This window comes from Vigna unguiculata, chromosome 3 (genome assembly GCF_037176805.1).
Source record: "Vigna unguiculata cultivar grain cowpea cultivar isolate G323 ecotype 2 chromosome 3, ASM3717680v1, whole genome shotgun sequence".
Taxonomy (NCBI): Eukaryota; Viridiplantae; Streptophyta; class Magnoliopsida; order Fabales; family Fabaceae; genus Vigna; species Vigna unguiculata.
In genome coordinates this window covers 2,315,843-2,333,018 of record NC_140794.1, presented here as the reverse complement: position 1 = coordinate 2,333,018, position 17,176 = coordinate 2,315,843, and the positions used below count along the sequence as shown (strand labels likewise).

Genomic DNA, 17,176 nt, shown 5'->3' with positions numbered 1-17,176 from the left:
CAAATTTTTGTACGAATAGTAATAACTTTTTTATCATTAGTTTAAAAAATATTCATCAATCATATATAATATATAGAGTATATATGACAGTTTTTTTATACAACTAGGATTAAACTCGTGATGGGTCAACTCGTCACGTATTTATCGCAATTTCAGTTCATTTTGGTAATTTTTCCTGGTACTTCACTAACGTCTTCTTCTCTATTATTATCTTTTTATCCTTTTTTATTTTTTTCATTTATGTTAACCCACATCTTTCTTTTGTCACTCTAAAACAAACATGTATACCATACCATTTTAATAACCTTGTTTATATCCTATTTATCACATCTCATTAATTTTGTCATTGTTTTTCTAGTATCGACCCTCGATATTTAAACTTAAAAATGAAATTAGTATGACATTTTTCTTTTCTCCTACTTTTTAACATCGTATTGGTCACGGCTAAGATTACAACACATACACTGTTTTACTCCTATATAATCGAAATCTTTATTTTCAAAGTATTTCTCCAAAGTTCATGTAATGTCAAGGTTTCCCTAGATTCCTAATCAAAACTACGTTAAAAAAAAAAAAAAAAACATAAAATAATGTATAGATTTTTTTGTCTCCAGAAACCACATTCACGACTAAATTAATTCGTGACTAGAGATTGAGTCCTAATGTGATCTTTTTCTTACAGAAAATTCTTTGTTTTATCATAGTTCTTTTTATTAATAGTTACTCCCTCTTGTATGTTTGATATAACTTGAATTTAAACTACGTCAATACTTTTCTTTTTCAAACTCCTTCACTACTTATGAGTTTTTTTTCAAGTTAATAAAAATTTCTTTAACAGTCATCCTTGTCTTCTTATACATAACACTACCACATAGTTCCTAACTACTCTCCAGCAATTTAAACAGAAAAGGTATAAAGGAACACTTAATTATTATATTAAGACCATTGTTTGATCTGCTGCAATAGATGCTACGCTACACTTTACCCGTGCAGAATTCAATTTCCACTGCGATGCTCTCTTTTATTCCAGCTTTTAAAAAGGGCATGTTGATGAAACTTGTTGATAATTATTCATAAATGTTCTCAAAGCACAAGCACAAGTACAGATAACCATGATTCCAAATGCAAAAGTTTAAGTTCTTTAATATGCCCACCAACAAGAATATGAAAAAAATAAAATTTTAATCTCTTTTGATATAAAATTGAAATTCATTATAAAATTTTAATATATTTTAGTTTCTAAACTTAAAAAATAAATTAATATAATCTTTTTAACTTCCAAACTTAAAAAATAATTAATATAATCCTTTTGCATTAATTTTTTATAGTCAAATACGTTTTTCCACTAATATCGAGAAGTAAAAACATGTTAAATATTATAAATAACCTAAATGGTAGCATGAGATGGGCATCAGATGCGTTTAGCACGTAAACTAAAACTTGGCTAACATTGACGTATATTACAATCCTTGCTGCATTAGCAGCAACATTGGCTGTGTGATCCTAAAGTAGGTATTTAACAATTCAAAAGTGCTCACATCTAAAACAAAAGCGAAAGCATAACTTCAAAACCTCCATTCAATAGTTTCGAAATTTCTATACCAAAGCCTACGGAAATAATGCCCAGAAGAAAATATGTCCCCAAGTCAAGTCAAGAAGCTTCCCCGTTTTGAAAATGGATACAAGAAAGATGAAAGGAGCAATCAAAACATTAGTGCAACTGCATCACCATCTGCAACACAAACACAGCTATTTTAAGAAACTTTATCGAGCATGTCATGTTAAATGAAAGAATTACTTGTACATTTTACTGCTCAAATATTATTATTCTGCGAATTTTACTTACTATGCTTTTTCTACCAATTTTAGTAAATAAAGCATCATTTTGTTGGAAAAATGTAACAGACATAGTAAATTGAATGGTAAAATGTACAATTTTTCTGTACCAAATGACTCTGCACAACCTGATACTAACTAAGTTGTTTGATAAGATCAATCAATGACAAACAGCTACATAGTTTCGTCATTTATCTTACAGTCAATTCAAACATATTTTACCCATATATATCATTGATCATTAAATAATAAATATTAAACAATTTTTTTATAAGTCCTCTTCACGAAACAATATTTAAAAAAGCTTAAAGGGTTTGAAAATTATTATGATCAAACTAATGAAGGGAAATGCTCAGCATTTGGAAGAGACCTTTACAAACTGAACGTGAGTGAATTTTACCTGGTAGTGCACGTGAACTCACATCTGCATTGAAAATATTTTTCTGCTCCTTACAAGAACTGATGACATTTGAGACTAATGTAGATGCATTGAGATTCAACATTTAAAGATTTTCTTATCTTCCAAGATTTTACTACCGAGAAAGTCATATCTGTAAGCAATTACAATTTGAATTTATAAGGTACTCAAAATAAAAGATTATTGCTAAAAGCCTCCCTATTAGGATTAGTCAACTTAACTACTTTTATTGGTCTTGATGAATTATATGTCTGTTTTTCATATATAGGAGGACGTGGTAGTATTCAACTACTTCCAGCAGTGAAACAAAGAAATTTCCCAAACTCAGTACAAATCAGTGACATCTTATTATGTCTCTCACTACAACCGGTAAGAAAGTTTTCTTCATTTCACAATAATATATACTGTCAATTCCCCACTATGTTCTTGCAAGAGATACTCTCCAAATATTTATAAATGAAAATGAACTTAAACTGAAACAGGATCAGGAAATTTACACTGAAGTAAAATAAAATACCGATACATGCTGTATTATGTTGAAGCGGAGACAGTTTCATATCCCTCTGCCTCAATAGTTTCTACCATCGATATGTCACCTGTTCTGGCAATTTTCCCTTTGTCCTGATTTTTTTGAGAAAAAGAAAGAAAAGGTCCATTCATATTATTTCACACAGCATACAGCATAAACATAATGCATATACACATTCAGTTTCTCATACATGGTTGAGAACTGCTTTCTAAGAAGGATAAACAATATTCTATCAGAAGAAGGCAAGTAAATGTCTATTGCAAACTCAAACAAGATACAAATTAAATATTTAATAACATGTTCTTAACTACCAAAATACCAAAGATCACAACTATTTAACAAAATATTTTTCTTAACAGTGTCAAGACTTGTCAATAGCATCTATAACAGCTCATAGCGGCCACATGCATAACCATAGCATTTCACTTTCTGTAGCATTTGTATAGCACAGTTAGGCTGAAGCTGTCCACAATCCTAAGATTGCCCAACAAAATTAACATTAGAGGGTCATCTGTGGAGGTAATTTTAGGTAAAAAAAAGGGATTTCAGCTTAAAGAAATTCCTTTAAAAGTTCATGATTACCATGCTTCACTTATCTCCTCTCTCCTATCTTGTGACTACTTCACAACCTCGGTTTGATCCTCCGGCCACTTTCAGGCAACCAGCGATGAAGCTTATTTGACATCTAGTTCTCACTCTTAGTTCCAGATTTCTCGTGATCAAATCTAGTTTTCATTGTTCACTTATTCTCATCCATCTCTGTTTTTAGTGTTATTGTCACACTACTGAGTTCCTTTTACTGTTTTCTCTAGTTCCCTTAGTTCCATCAGTCCATGTTCTCCGTCTATTGACTCTGTAGTCCAAGTCTCAAGTTCTTTTGCCATCAACCCATGGACCCAAACTAATTATAGCACCAACAACCGTAACCTAAAACAATAGAATAAACTACCACACACACATAGATTCTGATATAACAAGATTCAGTAATGTTCCTACGACCTAGGAAACAAAGCAGTTGTCTTTCAACCGTTGATTAGAAATAGGGTTATAATAGCTCCAACATCTACCCACCCATAGATATGAGTCATGAACAACACCAAAGCACTCTCTTTTTCTCTATCTATTTAGTTGGTCACGGCATCCTTCGTTACTATTTTACGTGTAGGTTTTCTTAAAAGCTAAAACCTATAGCTTGATAACGAACATGTCTAGATACTTTGGTACTTGTCAATAATTGATCATTTATATTTATACAAACTGTATAAATTATTTCAAACTAGTCATTATCCCTGTAAGCTCTGTATTGTAAAGTATTTTCAGTTTCATCTGCTATCCCGGGATTGCTAAATATGACAGTGTCCCAATAAAAAGGAAAAGTAATTTGATAGAACTAGCATCATGACTCCAATAACGAAAAGTGAAAACCCAAGCATAACACGTATTACAACTGCAAAACTTGCAACGACAATGAAGATGAATAGTAAGTCATAAGTTACCATAACATGTACATGTGTAGGATTCAAAAGATCCAGAATCCGTCTATAATGAGTTATCATCATCAAAGAATTTTGTGGGGTGAGAATCCGATTAACGGCACCGGCAACATCCCTAAGCGCATCAACATCCAACCCAGAATCAATCTCATCCAAAATAGCCAAATCCGCCCCCAAAACCGCAAGCTGCAAGATTTCATTGCGTTTGCGTTCACCGCCACTAAACCCTTCATTCACATTCCTATTGAGAAAATCAGGCTTCATATTAACAAGCTGAAGCTTCTCCATCAGGTAAGAAAAACACTGCACCACAAAAACAATCACAAACATAATAATAATATCAGCAACCAACCTCATAACAATATATGAGAAACACAGAGTACTATTTGGATAAGCTTCTTCATAAACACTCAAATTAAATGACTTAATGTTAAAATCAACTTATGCAATACCTCGAGTGGACCAAGCTCGGGTAGACCAAGCTTTTTCCTTCGAGCATTGTAGGCCATGACAAGAAACTCATCATTGGAAACACCAGGAATTTCAACAGGGGATTGGAAACTCATGAAGAGACCCGAAAGAGACCGTTCTTCGGGTTCCATTTCAAGCAAATTCTCCCCTTTGAATACAACACTGCCTCCAGTAACTTCATAATCAGGGTGCCCCACTAGAACCTGCATATTGTTCAATTAGCACCGTCACATTTCAACCATCAAAAAACATTTTTTTTTCAATTGAATGAAAGAGGGCAGGGTAAATGAGCAACCTTGGCGAAAGTGCTTTTGCCAGAGCCATTTTTTCCCATGATGGCGTGGACCTCTCCTTGGTTAACGGTGAGGTTAACGCCGTGGAGAATCTGAACGTTGGACTCGACGATCTTGGCTCTGAGGTCATTGACTTGGAGCAGGGGAGTGGAAGCAGTGACGAGAGAAACGCGGTGGTTGAGGCGGCGGAGGGTGGGGAAAGTGGGTTTGGTGGACGGTGGAAGAGGGAGGAGGGAGCGAGAAGAATGGGTAGGTAGGGATAAAGCCATGGCTGCACTCGAAAGCAGAGAATCAAACTCCACAATCCCTTATACCACACAGTGCTTGTTTTTTCTGCCAACTCATTCCTCCCATTTTTATTTTTCTCATCAAATTCTCTCCAAACATTATTACATTACTATTGGCTTAATAACTTCTTTTTATCTTATTTATTGTTTAATAAGCATAATAGTTTTATCATTATTATTAAATTTTAACTGATGGGCGTGTTAGAAAAAAAAAATGTGTTGAAATACTTGTACTTTACATTTTTGTTAATTTTTTCGAGGTGTGAGTTTCATCTTCCTTCAAACTGTAGTGTAAAAATTAAGACGGTATATTTGTTGATCAAATGTCTTTTAAATATATCTTATTTGACATGACATGACATGAGTGTATCTCCAAAAGTTTAGGACAATTTAACATTATGACGGAGATTAATATATAGAGAGAGAAAAATAAATTATTAAAAACATGTTAACAAGGAAAAGCGAATAAAGAAAAAGTTTAGGACAATTTAACATTAAGACGGAGATTAATATATAGAGAAATGATGGATGAAGAGAAAAATAAATTATTAAATCATGTTAACAAGGAAAAGCTAATAAAGGGGTAAAAAAATTAAATATATTTATTCTTTACGTAACAAATTTATTTTATTTATTAGTTTAATAATACTGTTTTAAATATTTATCTTTATGATAAAAACTTAACAAGTAATATTTATAATAATAATAATAATGTAATTTAACTAATATTGAATATCAAGTAAATATGCATAAATGTTTGTGGTATACTTATATTAAATATTCAATCAATTATATTGTATATATCTTATTAACATCTATGATAAAAAATATATAAATTGTGATGTAAGGACTAAAAAATAATTAATTGTATTGGTCTATTTGATATAAAATTTTAATATTTTAATATTAGAATACAAATTTTATAAAATTGAAAAATTAATTATTAAGTTTCAATTTAAAAAGTCATCATTTATTTAAATTTTTTCCTTCTCTACTTTTTTCTAAGATTTCGCACATCTATATGAAGATTAATTTTCACCATAAAGATCATGGTCTGGAAACAATGTCAAAAATTTATTTTTTGGTTAAGTTAAAAAATATCAAATTAAAAAAAAAAAGACTAAACTTTAAAAAACAGTTACTTTAACGATAAAATTAATAAAACAATTATTTTAATTTAAAAAAACTTCTAATTAAATAATAAAATTGAGAAATAAATATGTACACAAAAAATAAATCTTTTCTATATAGATATAAATATATATTATGTTTATGTATTTATGATACTAATATAAATTATGTAAGGTGGATATGCATAAAAATCAATAAAATATTTGTCACAATTATGTTAAAAATATAATTTATTATATTGTTAATATTTTATTCTCAAATTTATGATTTGATTATATGTCTTTTTTTTCAAATTGTTTAAATAGAAAGTATTTATCATTCATATATTTTTAATTTGTTAATTATGTTTTATTTCATTTTTTTTAAACATCCACTCACAATCTTTTAACTGTTTGAAGACAAACAACTTTTAGAAATTACTGTGTCTCTAAAAGAAAGAAGAATTAAAAGGAAATATAAAGTTATATTTTTGGAGAAGCCACGCATTTACTAAATAATGTCATTAAAAATTCCTTGCCTCTCTTAATGGAAGCCATTAATATGACACTGATCACACTAAAATTGTTAAAGGCAGAGTTCGCTCATCATTAACATGTGTTTAGGTGATATTCATTTTCAGAAATCAAATGATAAATACCAAGTAACAAACGTTTTAGATAAATCATGTTCTTTTAATTCAGAAGTAAACAAAAAAGTTTAAAATAATGCATTTGTTCATTTTATACATTTTTATTGTAACAATAGAATTTGAGAATTGTAAAAAAAAATAATAAATACAGAAACTAAATTTAATTAATTCTTATAACACAAAAAAAAAGTAATATATATTTATATATAAATATGTCTAAATATTAAAAATTTCAAAATTAATATACATGGAAACACGAACACACTAAATATTACAGATCTCAAAATTAATACTTCTGACATGATTTTCACTATAACGGTAAAGTGGTGATTTGAAGGAATACTTCATTTATTGAATGATCATAATGCCATAAGACAAAAGGCACACTTTTTTTTTTTCTTATATGAAAAATCTTTTCTTAAGTGAAAATATGAAAAATATATCTTTTGTATAATTTGCAACATTGATCAAACCAATTTACGATTTAACAAGAAATTAGAGAGTAAAATCAAACCTTCAATCTCTAGTTTAATTCACATAGAACATCAATTATCCAAACTATACATGTTCTAACAATTTTGTAAACAAGAAATATAAATATTCCATAATTAAAATAAACTAATCTAAACCTCCCAAATCATGATGTTATCCTTATATTATATCACTTCACATTACAGTAATTTCATCCTCGTTTTACTTACACTATTTATTACGAAAACAGTAAGAATTGAACTCAAAAACTTAAAAAAAAATATAGAGAATAATATTTTTTTTAAAGTAGTAAATTTGTTTAGTAAGCAACTAAAATGTAATATTTTAATTTATATAATCAACTTAATCTAAAAGTTTAATTTTTAATAGTTTATAATAAATAGAATTTTCACAATTAAATGACAATGTAATTTTTTTTATTTTATCTATAAATCATAGTTATTTACATTATAATATTTTTTAAGAAAAATAAACTAATTTCAGCATAACAAACCTATGCATATTTTTTAAATTAAATAAAATATAAAGATATAAAATAGATGATGTGTATATAGGATATTAGCCTACTACCCATTGGCACTAGAAATCTAAATTTGAATTTGAGTTAATATTAAGAAGAAATAAAAAGATTAATAATATATAAAAAAATTCATAAAATTAATATCTTAAAAAAATATCTTAACTTTTTATATGAATTCTTTTTAAATTTTTACTATTAGATTTTTCTAATATCAAGAAAGGTATAGCAATGTAAATGTCTTATCATTTTTAGTTGAAGGTAATAATATATTACTATTTTATATTAATCTGTACACTATTCATTAATGACAAAATATATATATATATATATATATATATATATATATATATATATAAATATATATAAACCATTTATAACTCAACTTACAATTTTCTCACAAAATAATCGTACATTAATCTTCTCCTTTATTTTCTGTAGATCTAGTGTAGATATTATTATAGTTTTAATTAAATAAACTCACCTTACACTCCTATTAAACTTAAATTTGTACAAGATTTTCATTTAGTTTTAAAATTTATTCAGCTCTCCAAGTTGATGATTTCCATTTAGTTTAAGACAACTTAATCTGAAAAATATATAACTTTGTCTCCGTTACGTGTACTCAACCTGATTATATACATTTTTTTATACAGTTATGTTATAATTGTTCAACTTGATAACAAAAATACATAACTAAGTTTCTGTTATATATATATATATATATATATATATATATATATATAATAAAATAATCTGTTGTAATAGATTATTTAACACATAAAATTAAATTTTGAAAAATCTAATAATAAAAATATGGAGGCTCTTACACGTGCAGAAATGAGCATTGAAATCGCAAGTCACACGTGTATTAAAATCACCCACATGAACGATTGACTAACTACATCAAAAAATAATTTGAAAAGAACATATATAAAAAAAGCACGGAATTAACACGCAATTAGTATTGCCCCAAAATGTGTCCTATGAGGCGTAGTATTTAGACACAGCCACATATATGAGAGGAGGGGTCCATCCGATGTGGGACTAATATTTCATTTCTAATTACTTTTGATTGATAGAAAATAAAAAGAATTAGATTTCTAGAAGAATGAAGGAAGAAAAGAGAATAGCATAAGTTGGAGGAGTAAAAGAGTCATTGGCCTATATAATTGACTGCTAAGATTGCGATATTTATATTTCTGCTGTTTCGTCTGTGTTTAGAAAAAGCGAAGCCTATTTTGTTTCAGACAAAGTTTTGTTGCAAACCAAAAAACTACCACGAGCTTTCCTCCATACGAATCAGAGGAGGAGAGAGAGAAAGAGCGAGGAGACACAGACACAAAGGGAACGGAAAAAGCAACGAAAAAAAAGGTTCTGATTCGATCTTTTGTTTTTGTTTCTTCCATCTATAATTTTTTTCTTTGCTTTCGGCCATTGCATCTCGTCAAACTCGGTTTTTTTCTTCTTACCATCTTCATTTTCGCACTTTGTTGCTCCTCAATTTTCATTTTTTATTCAGGATCTCAGGTGGGTTGTCGTTATTTCTGAGTTTGGACTTTTTTGTTTTTTTTTTTTTTTGCATCTGCGTACGCTGCCGAAGATTCGTTCTAACTCTTAAATTTCATTTCGGCAAAGCTGCATTTTTGGTGTTGCTAAGAGCTAGATCAGGGATATGTGAATGCCCCAATTCTTAATTTTCTCGTTTTCCGTATGGATTTTGCATGGAAATGGTTGTTTCGTTAGTTGGGGGTGGCAATTGAACTTTTTTCTTTGCATTTTTGGAGCATTATTTTCCCCATTGAGTTTTACCAGTAATGTTTGTGGGGATTGTGCTTGAGAATTGTACTTGTTCTGAGAATAAAACGGATTTGATTATGTTTTGACACGATGGTTTGTTGCAGGTCTGTGCCTCCTCTTATATGTAATAACTAGTTTCTGAGAAAAAGAAAAAAAGAGAGAAGTAAATAAGAAGGACATGGATTACGAACACAACAGTTGGATTTGGGAAGGGGTAAACTACTACCCTCGCGTGTTTGGGGGTCTAATGGTTACAGCAGCCTTGCTGGGGTTGTCAACAAGCTACTTTGGTGGGATTGGTGTTCCTTATTTGTCACTGCCATGTTCTTGGTCTAATTTGGGGATTTTTCACAAGAAGAAATCTGGAAAGAGGCGCATTCGGGTTTACATGGATGGATGTTTTGATCTGATGCATTATGGCCATGCCAATGCTCTCAGACAAGCAAAGGCTCTAGGAGATGAATTGGTTGTGGGTCTCGTGAGTGATGAGGAGATCGTTGCCAATAAAGGGCCACCCGTTTTGTCTATGTCAGAGAGGTATAAAATTTGATGTTGTATTGTCTTTTCAATTCTAAAGTGATGTATTTGTGCCTCTGCTTTTGTGTTGGTGATTCTGAAAACTGGGTTATGGATTATCTTTCAGGCTTGCCCTTGTGAGTGGATTGAAATGGGTGGATGAGGTCATAACTGATGCTCCTTATGCAATTACTGAGCAATTCTTGGATCGTCTCTTTCATGAATACAAAATTGACTATGTCATACATGGTGATGATCCGTGCCTGCTTCCAGACGGAACAGATGCATATGCTGCAGCAAAGAAAGCTGGTCGTTACAAGCAAATTAAGCGTACTGAAGGAGTTTCCAGTACAGATATCGTAGGTACTAAGCTTCTATTCATATCATATCAGGATACTGTGTGAAGTTGTGGTTCTTTAGATGAAAAATATTACCACAGTTCTCTAATGTTGGGGCTTGATATCAATGTTTTTTTATGCTTCAACGACTTTTGTGAATCATTAAGCTTATAATGTGTTTGATTCTTATGCAGGAAGAATACTGTCTTCTTTAAGAGATGAAAAAAGTGGTGAAGATCATAATGGCAGTGAGGTAAAACCTCAAGAAGAAAACCCATCACAGGCTTCCCACATAGCTCAATTTCTACCAACTTCCCGACGTATTGTCCAGTTTTCAAATGGCAAGGTAATTTTGGTTGCTTGTGTCATGCCTATCTTTCAAAGAACACACATTCGGTTCACAATTTTCTCTGGTGATTTTTTAGTTGAAAATATTCCTGCTGTTTCTTTAAGAGTTACCCTAAACAATACCAATATGTATGCGGATTTACTTAATGCAACAAAAACGACTTAAATTTATGTTACAATTAAAAGTTTCACGTTGGAGGCAATTTGTCCTTTTTGTTTGTGATAATTCATGGTCACTCCATCTTATTGTAGGGTCCTGGCCCAAATGCACGTATTGTATACATTGACGGGGCTTTTGATCTCTTCCACGCAGGCCATGTTGAGGTACAGATAAATATTGAAATCAAAGCGCTCGCCATTTTATTTATTTGTTGTCTTATTTATTTTTCTGAGTTCTTTCAGATACTTAAGAAGGCTAGGGAGCTTGGAGATTTTCTTCTAGTTGGAATCCACTCAGATGAGACCGTGAGGTATATTTACTATTGAATATGAGTATTATCGAGGTGGTGTTAACGACAGATATGAAACTAACAACTTTTCTGCAGTGAGCACAGAGGAAATCACTATCCAATCATGCATCTGCATGAGCGTAGCCTTAGCGTGTTAGCTTCTCGTTATGTTGATGAAGTTATTATTGGTTCACCCTGGGAAATTACAAAGGACATGGTAAGTCTCTGATTCTACATTTTCTGGATTTCGATCAAGTAGTTTTACCAAATTTTTTTTGAATTGTTCTTGATGCATTGACTTGTGGTTTCGTGAAACTTCACCTTTTCTCTTGTAAATACAATTTTGTTTTGCTAATTTGAACCGACTGGATAGTTTCATTGTCATGAGGTCTATTTTTTTTGACACATTCATCGCTGCATATGAAGAGTTGTTGCACATAATTTGAATTCATTGGATATTTTCATTATGATGAGGTTTATTTTGGAATCAAACAGATCACCACTTTCAATATCTCACTAGTTGTGCATGGTACTGTTGCTGAGAAGTCATTAAATGTAAGTGTACCTTTAGTTTTTCAGTTCACTTGGGATACGATATCATTTTCCTATATTCACATATTGCTGAACAAGTTTTAATATGCAGTGTGAGCTAGATCCATATGAGGTCCCTAAGAGCATGGGAATATTCCGTTTACTCGAAAGCCCAAAAGATATTACTACTGCCACTGTAGCCCAAAGGATAATGGCCAATCATGAAGCTTACGTGGTAATTTCTTCAATTCAATTTTTGTTTCTCAAGATTTGACTAACCTTCAAATCTTTTTAGATATAGTTAATCTGTTATTCTAGTGTATTAGGCCAATATTGATTTTATCAAAGGTGCTGTTAATTTTAGAATTCTTCACAAGTGCATAGTTTCACCTCTCAAATAAAAATTCATCAAAAAACTATTCCACATTCCTGAATTGTACTCCAAGTGAAAAAGCCAAGAATCATGCACATACCACTGAAGCATTTGAAATTGAAACGCTTATTTGTGTGTTGAGATCAAACTGTATTGGGTTTATTGGGTTTTGCATCTTATCAGTTCCTGTTTTTGTACTAAAGAAGTTCATCCATTGGAGCTTTTTCCCCTTTTGCTTTTCCTTTCAAAACTATGATAAATGTTTCACCCTGGTTTGTTTTCTTGTCTAATGCAGAAACGCAATGCTAAGAAAAGTAGGAGTGAGCAAAGATACTATGAAGAGAAACAACATGTCTCCGGAGACTAGAGTGTATAGAAATGATCTTGCACATTAATTTGGTACTGCTCTTTAAGCTTGGCCCTGTCACAAAAATGCTACATGCAGCATGAATATATCCATACACACTTTGTGAAGGACAAATAGTGCAGGGTTTGTATGACGTAGGAATGGCCATAACTCAGGAATACCGATGTACTTTAAGGCCCTGCCATTCTGTTTTGAATTTTTTTTCTATCTCAAAGGCATCCATGTGGTTTGTTCACCAGTTTTATGCCATTTGGTTTTTCTGTGGTTGGTGTTTTTAGTGTACCCCAGTTCCAGATTCCTTACTCTCATAGTATATTATGACTGTCAGAAGCTATACCTATCACTGTCTTTCCTTTATTTATTTCTACTCTGCACAATTATTTGATTTGGTTGTGGAAAACCTGTTATATTATTTTTTATGGATGACAGCCAATAAAAGAAAAATGACAGCAGTTTTTTTTTCTCTTGTTTTTACATCTGCACCGTTCTTAGGGGCTTAAGTATGGGTATTTAGCCAAGTCTATATCAGAAAACCTGTTGATATTATGTAAAATGTTTAAGGTTACAGTAATTAAGGGAACTGATAAATGCTCCTAAAATTTAGAGAAACATCTGAGTAAAATGGCATTTATTATAAAATGGAATGAGTATTGGTCAATTTTATTTTATGAATTAGATAAGTAATTCCAATTGTGGCGGTTGTTATTAATTTAGTGAAGACTATTACAATAATTTTTTTTGTGTGCAAACTACAATTAATATAATTGAACAAGTCGATTTAATCTTTAAGGTTGCTATTTATTGTTAGTTTGATCCATAATTTAATAGTCATCACAGTTAACTGGATATTTAGCATAAAAATTAAATTGAGTAATATATATATATATATATATATATATATATATATATATATATATGAACTCATTAACCTGCTTTTCGGTGATATCTCTAATTAAAACTCTCCAGAAAAAATAATAATGACAATAATGATGACAGCGGTGGCCAAACGATGATAAATAGAGAATTATAGTGACAAAAACAATAACAACCACAACTAATTCTAATGGTAGTAAACATTTAACACTAGGAAACATAGGACAAAACGAGAAAGAACAAGTTTAAATGTGAAGCCTTTGAATTGTAAATGAATAGTAGACTAATTAGTAGGATAATTAGTCTTTATAATCTATCAATAAAGATATATATAATAAAATAACAATTCAATAAAATAAAGATAAGATTATTTAATATTGCTGAATAACACAATAGTACAAAAGATCGATCAATAAAAAGTTATAATGGTGATAATAATAACCACGATGATGATACAATAACAATAAACTTTTAATAATAATAACATAAATAAATGATTAAAAAACAATAAGAAGTAGTTATTACCCTATTGTGGATAATTAAAATTATAAAACTGGTGATAATGCTAACAATTATGAATTATATATATATATATATATATATATATATATATATATATATATATATATATGTGTGTGTGTGTGTAAACAATGGTTATAATTTATTTTGTTAAATATTATTAATTTTTTAACTTCAATGAAAATTAAAATTAATCATTATTTAAAATTTTAAATCAATTTAACATTCATTCAATTTAATTCTCATTAATACATAAAATTTAATTTTTTAACCAATTATTTAAGTTTCAAATATACTTTTTAACTAACATAAAAACAAAAACATATCAAAATAATATAATCAACTCAAATATTATTATAATACAATCAACTAACATATTTAAAACAATCAAATCAATTTCAAACAATTTGGTTAAAAATCATATTTAATCTTAATTTCTTTCATAGCAATGATAATCATGTAGTGTGAAATAGCTCTAGCAATAAACGATACAAAATTACTATATGAAGCCACCTCAAGTTCCTATTACACATGGTTCTAGTGCCTTAAAAGCTAACCCTTCTTTAAAATAAACATAATGACGTTGGTAAGAAGTATCTTTCTATAAATGAGATCATTTATAATTATTCTAATTTTTATAATAACAAAAATAGAAGCAATTAGATATAAATTGTCAAAACAATAGTTAAGATATTATAAATTTAAGAGATAAAGCTAAAATAATTAAAATAGCTATTTTTAATCACATTCTAATTTCAGAAATTTAAATCTCAAAATTACAGTTTCAATTATTTAAATCTTACCGAATTTCGTGATTAAAACCGCAAGACTCAGTTTCGATTTAAAATCTCAACGGGTATCATTATGTCTGGATATAATGACTTGTTGATTGGCAGTCGTCGTTATTTCATCATCGATCTCGTGGTTTACAGTTTACACACTTCAGTTCATCCCTTTGCAGCAGTGCGAATTAAAATGAAAATCAATACATAGATGGCGACAAAAAAATATATACACATTCATTTTCTTTTCTTAGTGACACTTGCATGGCCACTTGCACAAGAAGCGAGAGATTCCCATAGCGCAAAAGAAAACTATAACTAACGAAAACTGTAACTAAGGGGTTCAGTCTAGTCTACTAACCCTTATCCTAAATACGGGAAAAACTTGCTTAAACATAAAAGAAGATAGTAAGTGGTAGATGTAACAAACAAATCTCAGCGGGTCCAAGAGATGGGAGTTGAGGTGTTGTGAGGAAGCTGAGGCAACAAGCAGTGTTGCTGGAATCCCTCTGTTATTCCAGAGTGCGCTGTTGGGTAGTGAATGCTTGATGTGTAAGTTTTAGGGTCACTATCAGTGTCACCTTCTTGTTCAATATCCATCATCATAGAACCCCCACCTTCTTCCGTTTCATCAGCTTCCATCAACTCAATATTTGAGTCGTCGTCAATATCATGAACATCGGAGAACTGGTAAGAAGAAGAAGGTACCCAAGGCACGAGAGCCAATTCATCATTACTCTTCTCACGTGATTGTAACCCTGTCACAACACCATCACTCTGTTTGGACAAGAGAAATTGATCTGCAATAATAATAGCAATAATTTGATCATTTATCAATTAGAATTGATGCCATTTCAATGAAGAACACTAGTAAATAAGATGAAAAAAAAATTAAGTTTTAGGTTTGACATCCTCAATTTCCGGTCAACGTGAGTCTTAGTCTCCACATTTTCAAAACGATAAAATTTTAGATATTCATGTGCCTCCATCCTAAGAAATTGGGTCGCGATCGTTCATGCACTTAATTCTAGCTGAGGATGCAATTAGACCAAAATTTCATACAATTCCGATTAAAGGACAGCAGTATGAAAGAAAAATGAATTCAATAACTACCGGCTAGAAGGATTCACGTATTACTCATAATGAATGAACTTCGCCTCTTAATCTAGCATCCCAAGTATCATAAAGAGGACGAAAATCATCTATTATAATATTGCGAACACTAAACTCATTATTATCAAAATATAGGAGTTTAGAGGAGTTTTAATTGAGAATCGAAAAACCTAAAACACATTTTATCAAATTAAATCAACGGAAGAAAACACTTACTGTTTGTAATTTCATTGATAAGGTCAGAATCGACGGTGAATGAGAAAGAGGAAGGGGAATGAGCAAGAGGTTTGAAAAGCACGAGAGCTCTCTCATCGTTAGAAGACGGTGACGGACACGGTGAAGGTGACGGCGACGGCGACGGTATTGGTTCCTCTTCTTCCACAATTGGCGGCAACTCGGCATCCTGAGACGGTGCAAACGGAATCGATTAGTATAAAAACAATTAGGTTAGTTGTAAGTAGCGAAGAAATTAAGAGAGGAAGCACTCACGAGACGGCGAATCTTGGTGGCGGGAGAAGAGAGAGGGAAATCGTCGTTAACTTCATCGACGCATCCTTTCCTTTTCAACAATCTGTGTAGCTCCATGGAGATGTGAAACTAAGGAATCGAATCGAACCAACGAGTGGAATGAGCGACGAAGATGATCGCGTGAGGTGGTGGAGAATTTGGGTATGTTGAGTAGTTGTTGGCGAAGATTGGAGGGAGTAGTATTTATGGAGTGGGGTCTAGATTTTTCTGGAATTCTCCAGTGTTTACCATTACATTCCCAAACCCACTACTTCCTAACACACGTGTTACAATCCTTCTTAATTTTATATCCTTTTCTTTTCTCGTGTTAGATAAAAACGTTAAATAATAGTTAAATTGAAAATGATAATTTCAATTGAAATATTTATCTTTAATTTTTTTTACAATCTCTCCAAATTATTAAATATTTAAAGAATAAAAACAGATTTTAAACATATACCAATTATCTTGTTTCTTAAACAACTCATCACCATCTTAACTGTATAATTATTACTTTATTGATGAGTGAGAATCTTAAAAAAATAATGTGATAATTAAATGATTT

The 17,176-nt window shown here is 30.8% G+C and overlaps 3 protein-coding genes across 7 annotated transcripts; 1 reads left to right on the top strand and 2 right to left on the bottom strand.

The window, feature by feature from the left end:
* Positions 1–1,420: 1,420 nt before the first annotated feature.
* Positions 1,421–5,364, bottom strand: NAP7 (non-intrinsic ABC protein 7). Of its 4 annotated transcripts, none has more exons than XR_003603391.2 (6): positions 5,043–5,364; positions 4,729–4,950; positions 4,280–4,579; positions 2,752–2,875; positions 2,237–2,387; positions 1,421–1,732 (listed from the first exon to the last, which is right to left on the bottom strand). XR_003603391.2 is itself a non-coding variant. In XM_028065013.2 (5 exons), the coding sequence occupies exons 1-4, from the start codon at positions 5,307–5,309 to the stop codon at positions 2,786–2,788; spliced, it is 879 nt and encodes a 292-aa protein (XP_027920814.1). In that variant the 5' UTR covers positions 5,310–5,364; the 3' UTR covers positions 1,421–1,732; positions 2,752–2,785. The 4 variants fall into 4 exon arrangements, 2 of the variants coding, with proteins under 2 accessions (XP_027920814.1, XP_027920813.1); XR_003603390.2 differs by having other exon boundaries at positions 2,772–2,875; XM_028065013.2 differs by lacking the exon at positions 2,237–2,387.
* Positions 5,365–9,279: 3,915 nt separating this feature from the next.
* Positions 9,280–13,280, top strand: LOC114178629 (ethanolamine-phosphate cytidylyltransferase-like). Of its 2 annotated transcripts, none has more exons than XM_028064639.2 (10): positions 9,280–9,469; positions 10,000–10,432; positions 10,539–10,774; positions 10,944–11,095; positions 11,350–11,421; positions 11,500–11,567; positions 11,643–11,763; positions 12,042–12,101; positions 12,190–12,312; positions 12,746–13,280. In XM_028064639.2, exons 2-10 carry the CDS (start codon positions 10,074–10,076, stop codon positions 12,815–12,817), a joined length of 1,263 nt encoding a protein of 420 aa, XP_027920440.1. In that variant the 5' UTR covers positions 9,280–9,469; positions 10,000–10,073; the 3' UTR covers positions 12,818–13,280. The 2 variants fall into 2 exon arrangements, with proteins under 2 accessions (XP_027920440.1, XP_027920441.1); XM_028064640.2 differs by lacking the exon at positions 9,280–9,469 and adding an exon at positions 9,503–9,625.
* A 1,899-nt stretch (positions 13,281–15,179) lies between these two features.
* On the bottom strand, positions 15,180–16,872 carry LOC114176200 (DBH-like monooxygenase). The gene is made up of 3 exons (XM_028061156.2): positions 16,594–16,872; positions 16,321–16,507; positions 15,180–15,791 (listed from the first exon to the last, which is right to left on the bottom strand). Exons 1-3 carry the CDS (start codon positions 16,687–16,689, stop codon positions 15,427–15,429), a joined length of 648 nt encoding a protein of 215 aa, XP_027916957.1. The 5' UTR covers positions 16,690–16,872; the 3' UTR covers positions 15,180–15,426.
* Positions 16,873–17,176: the final 304 nt, after the last annotated feature.

What these genes read in the sequence shown, in the direction of transcription:
- NAP7 (XM_028065013.2), bottom strand. Translation starts at nt 5,309, where the DNA reads ATGGCTTTATCCCTACCTACCCATTCTTCTCGCTCCCTCCTCCCTCTT. An exon ending in GCAAAAGCACTTTCGCCAAG is followed by an intron (nt 4,951 to 5,042) that starts GTTGCTCATTTA and finishes AACAATATGCAG; the next exon opens with GTTCTAGTGGGGCACCCTGA. An exon ending in CCGAGCTTGGTCCACTCGAG is followed by an intron (nt 4,580 to 4,728) that starts GTATTGCATAAG and finishes TTTGTGGTGCAG; the next exon opens with TGTTTTTCTTACCTGATGGA.
- LOC114178629 (XM_028064639.2), top strand. Translation starts at nt 10,074, where the DNA reads ATGGATTACGAACACAACAGTTGGATTTGGGAAGGGGTAAACTACTAC. An exon ending in TCCACGCAGGCCATGTTGAG is followed by an intron (nt 11,422 to 11,499) that starts GTACAGATAAAT and finishes GAGTTCTTTCAG; the next exon opens with ATACTTAAGAAGGCTAGGGA. An exon ending in GGGAAATTACAAAGGACATG is followed by an intron (nt 11,764 to 12,041) that starts GTAAGTCTCTGA and finishes GGAATCAAACAG; the next exon opens with ATCACCACTTTCAATATCTC.
- LOC114176200 (XM_028061156.2), bottom strand. Translation starts at nt 16,689, where the DNA reads ATGGAGCTACACAGATTGTTGAAAAGGAAAGGATGCGTCGATGAAGTT. An exon ending in CCACCAAGATTCGCCGTCTC is followed by an intron (nt 16,508 to 16,593) that starts GTGAGTGCTTCC and finishes GCACCGTCTCAG; the next exon opens with GATGCCGAGTTGCCGCCAAT. An exon ending in TATCAATGAAATTACAAACA is followed by an intron (nt 15,792 to 16,320) that starts GTAAGTGTTTTC and finishes TTATTATTGCAG; the next exon opens with ATCAATTTCTCTTGTCCAAA.